The sequence below is a fragment of the Prosopis cineraria genome, unplaced genomic scaffold (genome assembly GCF_029017545.1).
Source record: "Prosopis cineraria cultivar Desert tree isolate PC_DT_omini unplaced genomic scaffold, ASM2901754v1 PC4, whole genome shotgun sequence".
Lineage (NCBI taxonomy): Eukaryota > Viridiplantae > Streptophyta > Magnoliopsida > Fabales > Fabaceae > Prosopis > Prosopis cineraria.
This window is the reverse complement of record NW_026555335.1, coordinates 10,050,989-10,059,872: the sequence shown is the minus strand read 5'-3', so window position 1 is coordinate 10,059,872 and position 8,884 is coordinate 10,050,989. Positions and strand designations below refer to the sequence as shown.

At 31.7% G+C, this 8,884-nt stretch overlaps 1 protein-coding gene across 1 annotated transcript; it reads left to right on the top strand.

Moving 5' to 3' along the window:
• The first annotated feature begins 6,296 nt into the window (after positions 1–6,296).
• Positions 6,297–7,909, top strand: LOC129307647 (transcription factor MYB1-like). Its single transcript, XM_054948499.1, has 3 exons — positions 6,297–6,620; positions 6,707–6,836; positions 6,939–7,909. Exons 1-3 carry the CDS (start codon positions 6,488–6,490, stop codon positions 7,693–7,695), a joined length of 1,020 nt encoding a protein of 339 aa, XP_054804474.1. The 5' UTR covers positions 6,297–6,487; the 3' UTR covers positions 7,696–7,909.
• The last annotated feature ends 975 nt before the right edge of the window (positions 7,910–8,884 follow it).

The window sequence follows — 8,884 nt, the reverse complement described above, 5'->3', positions numbered from 1 at the left end:
TGCTCAAGTAAGGCTTTAAGTTCGATTTTGTTGAGAGAACTTTCTTTGAGAATTAACTTTCTTTAATTAATTTAATTTATCTAACATTGGTTGTTGATAATAAACACTTACATATACAAATTAATAAAATTACAGAGAGATAACCCAGAATCAGGTATATGCCAAAAACTGAAAGGGAATGAATGAGTAGTCCCATGAAAGATTCTGGAGGGAAATGTAAAGGGAACAAAAAGGGGAAAAAGGTTAGAAGGAAAAGAACAAGAATTTATTCCTTTCTTCCAAACCCTACGGGTAGCTTTTGAATCAACCATCGCCCACACACTCCTTGCACGTCTCCAATACTGCTCTAGAGCTGTCCTCAAAAATTTTCCATAACTAGAACAACAACAACACAACAACACCAACAATAACAACAACAACATCAGATCTTTATCAACAACAAAAAATCATTCAACTAACAAGCACTTGAATCAACTAATAAAGGATTGTTCTAGTTTAACTAGTGGCATTGAGTTCAAGTCTTTACTAACTAATCATAAACTAACTAGAGTTGTGCTAACTAATAATATGGGATGGCACGTGTGCATCTTCTAGAACAAGCCGTTTTGTTTTAGACTCTGATAAGGAATGCAAAAGCTAGCATTAAAACCCGAAAGAGTGTGTGTGTGTGTGTACACAAGTGGTTCTCGTGCTGGCAGACTTGTTCTAATGTTGCTGATCCTGAGCGAAGGGTCTACACTGACCTAGAAGTTTGGTATGCAAAAGAAGCCAAATTAGACATGAAAGGATAGAAGTGAAAAAGGGAAAAGCAAGTACTAATAATGAAGGACGATGAATGCAGTTGAAGTGGGAAAGAAGGAGATGATAATGGTGAAGAAGGAAAATGAAATATTGAAGAGAGATATGGACATGAGAGGGACATGAACGGCAGAAACTAGAGGGTGGAGGGGCCATGCAGGTACTAATGATTTGATTAATTTTTGTCAGTCACATTACTTCCACAATATTGGAGCCACTCCACGTGGGATCTCACGATTCACACAAAAACTCACAACACCACCTTCTCTGCAACCAACTTTCCAACCGGCTTTTTAGAATGTTAGTTTGAGTTCCCAACCTCTGTCCTTTGCATACAAATTAGGTAACGAAATGCGAATTTATAAAATATACAAAAACAAAAAATCAGACTTAGCTGTGATAATTTAATTTGGATCTTCCCTGGGTGGAAAACCTTTTGCATAAAGTGCCTCTAGGCTTTATTTGCCTATGGAGGAAAACAGGAAGGTGATGATACTGTAAGGAATTTTTTAAAAAAATAGTAATTTTTTATTATGTTTTAAAATTTTCTATCATTCTATTTTCTCATTTTTAACTACTTATTGCAAGGTAGAATAATTATTATTTTTTAAAACTTGGCAATTGAAAATATTAGAAAAAATAAAATAAGATGAACCATTTCAATGAGATGTTATTTAGTGATTTAGATGTGACGCAGGAGGATGACACGCAGGAAAATATACAGTACCAGCGCACATGCTCTCATGAGCTATTTTTGTCAGACTTTTTGCCACTTTAGATATATAATTAACATCGTGGTACATCAAAATTCGTGATGACAATTGAAATTAAAAAAAAAATAGAATCTATAACATATAAATCATATTTGAATAAATTCAAATTCTATTTCACGAAAGTATGTTGCATCCTTAGAGAAATAGAAAAACAAAGACAATGACAATAAAAAAAAAGGGAAAATGACAATTAGAGATCCACAAGAATATTAATTACAATTATAGACTATAAATTATTGAATCTCAATAATAAATCATGGTCCACATGATATAATTACAGTAATTACTTGTGATTTTTTGCTATCAATACACTTTAGATTATTTATAATATTAATTAAAAATTTATGAAAATCAATTGTGAATAACATACCAATCACTTATGATTTTTTATTGTTAATATCTAAATAAATCACTTCAGAAATCAACAAAAAATATTTAAAATTCTTTGTAACATTAGTTTAGAATTTATAAAAGATAGTTGTGAAACTCAAGGTAATCAACAAAAGATACTTCATTGCAGGTGAAGACCTTGGTCTATTATTAAAATTTTAATAATTCAGGGTCTATTTTTGCAATTAATGTTCTTATGTCTCTAATTGTCATTTTCCCTTAAAAACTATATATATATATATATATATTATTACGCATTTTAATTTGCCCTTTTCATCATATTCTCTATCACTTCATAAATGTCTTGCAAGTTTCACATGATGGAAGATATCTTCAAAAGTGGGGATAAGAAGTTTGAGGTGAGTATTGTTACGATATATTATCTATTGATATATATTATTTATTGAGATAAATTCTGTTAGGTTTTAAGGAAAAATTTTGTATTCATTAGTCTTTATTAAGACATTCAATAGGTATTAGGTTTTCATATCTATACAACGCCTTTTCAAGTCTCTTTTCTTTCTTTTCTGATTTTTTTTCAAATTTAACACTTATATTTATCAATTAAACGCATTAATTAGGAAACAATCCATAAACTCCTAGAAGCTAGAGCTGCGAGAAATTAGAAAACAAGAAAAATTACATTTTGCCAGTGCAGGAAAGTAACACACGAAAAGTAAAATAGGTACGCGTCCTCGTGAAGTAAAAAAATGAAATGGACGAAGGAGAACGTGGAAAATTTCAAAATAGAGAAAGAAACAGAGGCAGTTAAGGATTCTGTATACATGGAGAGAAAAATGAAAGTGACATGTGATTAAGTCAACATGAGTTGTTAAAGCTCCAGTTAAAATAATGTTCACGCGCGCTCGCGCCTGTATGTATTTTTATATTACTCACATTATTTTTGTTGGTAAGAAGAACTCACACCACAAATTACCAATGTATAAGAATCATATGGATTTTCCAAGAAAACAAAGTTGTTGAAAGTTAAAGATGAATCATATGGAATCATATCAAATTGAAAAACAAATTGAAGAGGGAGAATATTCCATCAGTTACAATTTCGAAATGGAGGGTGGACAAATTTACAAACATCTAGCATGGTCAAAAACAAAAACATTAAAGGAATAAAAGACAAGAATAAACAATTGCATGAATTGTTTAGGGATAAAAAAAGGAAAAAAAAGGAAAGCTGGCATCAAGGTTTGAGTTAGTGCAAATTAAACTGGTGTGTTTTGGAGTGAAAAATGAGAGAGAATTCTAGGCCAGTGACAAATAACAAGTGGATGATAGTGAAATAGTTGGAAGAATTTGCATAAATGCATGATTTCACATAGAAACACAACATTGTGGTACCGTTTGCCAGAACAAAGAAGGGACCAACTTCCATATTCTAAGACAAAGATGCCGACGACGATATAATTCTAGCCATGAAAGCAAATTTTAACGTTTGTATCATCACCGTATACCTCAAACCATGCTGTATGAGATACAGTTAAAAGATTGACGACGCCACTAGTGTGTGTGGTCAATTTCAATCTTCTATGTATGAATATGATTCATGATCCTATGGATCCCCAAATATTCATCTTTCTAACATAACATGTTTCACGATTTCAATTTTTTTTTTTTTTTGCATGGCAAAAGCAGGAAGGTTTTGTGTTTTTTTTTTTACCAGACACCAACGGTAAAAGTCAAATATCATCATCACAATTGGATTTATTGCATAATTTAAATATATTCATTCAATAAGTTTCTCAATTATATATTTATAATCATTGTATTTCATTAATACTTAAAAAGATTATCAAGATATATTCACCTCTCATGCATGCTATCCCCTTCAAAAATTTAAGATTTAATACTTTTTGAATATCATAGAATAATTAAATTGCTAACATTCATATAATTATATCGATGGTTGTTATTGTGCCACATGCAATATGTATTGAGTGAGTGAACTTATGCTATTTACTGGATCCAAATCCGTCATATGTCTCAATATATCAATATATTAATATATAGTAGATAAATCTTTTTATAAATTATTCTGTGTATTTTTTATATGCCATCACTAGCAATAGTGCTAATTTTTCCAATGCATGCTTCTAATCTATCTAATAAAGTATAAAATTTATACAAAGGCACATTGTTCATATGTCATGAACAATGTCGCTCCTCTCAAAATATGTGCAATTTTTTTATTCTTGCCGTAAATGTTTCGGTGAGGTTTAAATATATATTCAAAAAATAAGTATATGATCTTTTAAAAACTTTTAATTTATACTATCTACCTCTAACACGAGGAAAGAAAGACATCTACTCTAATCTATATCTAGAAGTGCAATTTTTATATAAACAATGATTATTATTTAAAGTCAAAAAATAATATATCTATGTGTGTGTAAAGAAAATTAATTATTTGATACTTTTAATTTTGACTCAATTATAATTTAATCATTAAATTTTGACTCGTTGCAACTTGATCCTTATAGCTTTGGCTTGATTATAATTTAGTCCCTAAACTTTGTTTCAATATAACTTAATTCCTATAGTTTTAACCATTTTAAATATTAGTACCCATATTTTAAAAAATAAAATTATAAAGATTAAAATTACGTTACAATTTAAGAGTAATATTTTAAATTACTAAAATTTTTAATTTTTAAAAAGATTAAAATTTTGATCTTTATAATGTTATTTTTAAATACAAGAACTAATATTTTAAATAGTTAATTAGAAACTGAATTGTAAGAGTCAATTCAGGGATTGAATTGCAATCAAGTCTAAATTATAATAATCAAGTTATAATTAGTCAAACTTTAAGAATAGGTTTATAATTGAATAAAACTATAAGACTAAATAATTAATTTTCTCTAATATAATTCAAAAAGTAGGTCGCCAATTGTGTTCCGATAGAAAAATCATTTGGTTTTAATCATTTAGGTTGTATCGCACCTGGTATTTATCTTTATCTAACAAAAGGGGAAAATGTGGAGGCAAATGTATTTGAGAATTGAAATCATTCATAGTGTAGGGCCTTTGAAAATGATTTTTAATTTATTATCTAACCATCACATAGGAACGAAGAGCGAGCTTAACCGAGAAATTTAATGAAGGAGTATATTCTCTCAGCCGAAAAAAAAAACAAAAAGAAAAGGAAATCCGGTGCGGGAAATAAAATGGGAAGAGATTTGGAGAGGAAGTAATGACACATGCTTAAATTCTCTGAAATGATATTCATAAATTTTTATAATTTTTTTATTTTAAATTTTTTTCTTAGGTTATTATTTTACATAAAATATAAAAATCTTCTCTCTCTTTTTAAAAAGCAAACTTTGTGAAATTTACATATTCTCGTCTTCAAAGGATCTATTTTCGAGTAATACAAACCGACACGAAGCGATCACGAACACTTGATTCAATTGGAAAGAGATCAAATTATACCAATTTAATTAAAAGTTTTAGGTCCAAGTGTTAAAAACAAGGTTGTTAAACTCAAAAATTTTAAGTAAATTTGTAATAGGAATGTCAATTCAAAACGTAAACTTGGATTATAAATTCATCAGAGTTTACTTCTATTAAAAAATAACTTTTAAAAATATATGATTAAATAACTAAAATATAATACATGATCATAATTTAATTTAAATATATTTCAAATATATATCATTGAAATTAAATTCATATACATTTACAAATTGTTATACTCAATACAGAAATTTCAAAATACGGTAACTTAATTTTTGGTATTGTGTATTCTTTTTTAATATTATTTTTTGTTTTTTGAGTTTTATTCTTCATTAAACTAGGTCCTACCGTTTTTATGAACTAAGTTCTGCATAATATGTGCCTATTTTGTTCAACAAATTTATGAGTAAATTTGCACAATGTTTTAAGTTGAAAACGTAAAAATGATGAATTAGAAAAGTTAACTCACAAGTTTAATTAAATTTTATCTAGTCTAAATTTATAAGTGAGTTAATATGATTTTATAGAATGATAAAATTAAAAAGCCAACTCAAGAGTTTAATAATAATAAATAAAAATGCATTTGTGTTAAATACCTATTTGAAAAATCTTGCCATTAGAAAGGGTCCCACAGGTGATCGGTCCATATTCAATCTAGCCCGTTTAAACCTCTTCAGGATACTAGATATCAATAAATAAAAAAAATAAAAAGAAGAAACAAATGAATGGTCCCGAATGAGTACGCAAACTGCCCGCGTTGCTTTGTGGAAGGCTTAATTTCGCAATTCCTGTCCTAACACCAAAGTCACGAAAATAAGAGCGAGAAATGTTTTGTAATTAGAAACGTGACGTTATGGGGACAGCTCTTCCCAGCCCCTGTACCACCGCCCTTCAAATGCAGTCTCTGAATCACTCCCAAAATTTTGTGTCACCCCCAGCTCCTATAAGTACCCTCTCTCCACTTCGACACACTTGGCAGCAAGACACTGAGTTCCCACTTCCCTGCAGGTTCAGGCGAGAGAGAGAGAGAGAGAGCTTGAGCTAGAGAGAGAACCATGGGGAGAAGCCCTTGCTGCTCCAAGGAGGGCTTGAACAGGGGCGCCTGGACTGCCCACGAAGACAAAATCCTCCGTGACTACATTTCCGTCCACGGCGAAGGACGGTGGCGAAACCTCCCCAAACGAGCTGGTTCATCTTCCTTCTCTCTCTCTCTCTCTCTCTCTCTCTCTCTCTCTCTCTCTCTGTTATTGCTCATGCTCTGTATGTCTGTACAGGTTTGAAGAGGTGCGGGAAGAGTTGCAGGCTCCGGTGGCTCAACTATCTCAGACCAGATATCAAGAGAGGCAATATAACTCCTGATGAAGAAGAGCTTATCATCCGCCTTCACAAGCTCTTGGGAAACAGGTTAATTAATTACTTTCATTTCCATTTTCTTCGCTCAAGTTTTGATTATTCTCTTTGCCCTGTCGTCACTCTTCATCTTTAATTTTTCTCGTGATCTTCTAGATGGTCTTTGATAGCGGGCAGGCTTCCAGGGCGAACAGACAATGAAATAAAGAATTACTGGAACACTAATTTGGGTAAGAAAGTGAAGGATCCTCGTCACCACAACAATGTTGCTTCCTCTGGGAGGCTCTCTGCTCGGCCTAAGACACACAGAACTTCCAAGAACAATAATAATAGTAATAGTAATAATAATAATCCTGCAAATCTCAGACCCAAAACACCCTCCGTGCCTTCTCAGGATTGCAAGCTCAACGAGTCCCTCTCCAGTGTTGTTGTCCGTGCGAAAGCCACCAAGTGCTCTAAGGTCATCATCACCCCACGTCCTTGTTCGAGGCAATTCTTGCAAAAGACCGGGTCTGAAGCAGAGTCATGTTCGCCGGCGGATGTTGCGGCGGCCTACTGTTACCAGACGCCGGAAGTTGTCACCGCCCGCGAGAACAACGCGTCGCTGTCGTTCGGAGCTGGGAAGCATCATCATCATCATCAAGAGCCGTCGTCCACAGATTTGCTGGTGGATTTCAACGTGGGGGAGATCTGCTTGTCGGAACTCCTGAACTCGGATTTCTCGGATATGTGCGACTTCAGTAACAACAGCGTCGACGGCTTATCCCCGACGTCGGACCAGCCCTTCGTGTTCTCCGATGAAATCCTGAAGGACTGGACGCAGCAGGGCAACGTGGAGGAGACGAATGCGGCCAATAATCTTCACTCCTTCACATCGTTCCTTGAATCCAGTGACGGATGGCTGGCGGAGTAATTAATTAACCCCGAGTGATGAAGATTAATATTTACTGATAAGTTAGTTAATTTAGCAGTGCTGGGTGTTGTAGGTTTGATGAGATGAATTAACGCATGGGTCAGTCAGACTCAGAGAAGCTTAACTGTGTATATCAAGGACTTGTACTGGGTCTGAGTTGTGAAAATATTTATATAAAACGTAGTTGGTAGTTTGGTGGTAACATTATTAATAAGCCTTTGGTTTCTCTGTAGATCTCTATGTCATGCAAAATAGTAGTTAATTACAACCTTGCAATTAACAATGAATTTGGATTAAGATTGTTATATAAATATATTGGACAGAGCATGTTTTTTTGAGAAAGTGGAATCTCAATAATTTGGTATAATAATTAATAAATACTGTTAAGAATGTGGTGGCGGGACAAAACTTTTTTATTATATTATATTAAAAGAAACTAAATTCAAGGTCATGCAGTACGTTTAAAGACAAAACAGAAGCAAAATAATATGGGATAATTATATTAATTTATTTACAATATGGGATAGTTATATTAATTTATTTACAATACTATTTTTATTAAAATTAGTAAAAGATAAAAAGAATCATTTTTTCCAAAAATTATCATACATATAATGTTTATTATATTCTATCATTGGCTTTGTTGAGTTAGACAATCGGAATTAGTTGAAATGATAGGCACTCGCAATGGCATTAATGAAACGTCAAATGCTGACTACGTACGGATACTAAGTTATTAACGTATACTCAAATACGAGAGAGGGCTATATATTAAGGAGCCCGCATTCGCAGCACCAAGTGCTCTTGAGGTTTGGAGCAATTCTAGGACATGTTTGGTAACCTGTTTTTCAAAACTAAAAAAAAATAAAAATAAAATAAAAACTTATTTACTAATGTATTTTCAAAAAAATATTTTGAAGAATTAAAAAATAAAATATTATTTTAAGAATAAAAAATAAAAATATATTTTAAGTGTTCTAAAATTATTTTTTTTCAACTCATTCTACAAAATATTAATTTTTAAAATAATAAAACAAAAACAATTTGAAATAGACACTTAACTTTCCATTTCATTTTGACATGATTTCTGTTCTTTATTTAAATTAATTTTTAATGTTACATTTATTAATATATAAAATTTAATATTAAATCTGGACTATCTAAAGCGTATCTAAATGATTAATTTGTA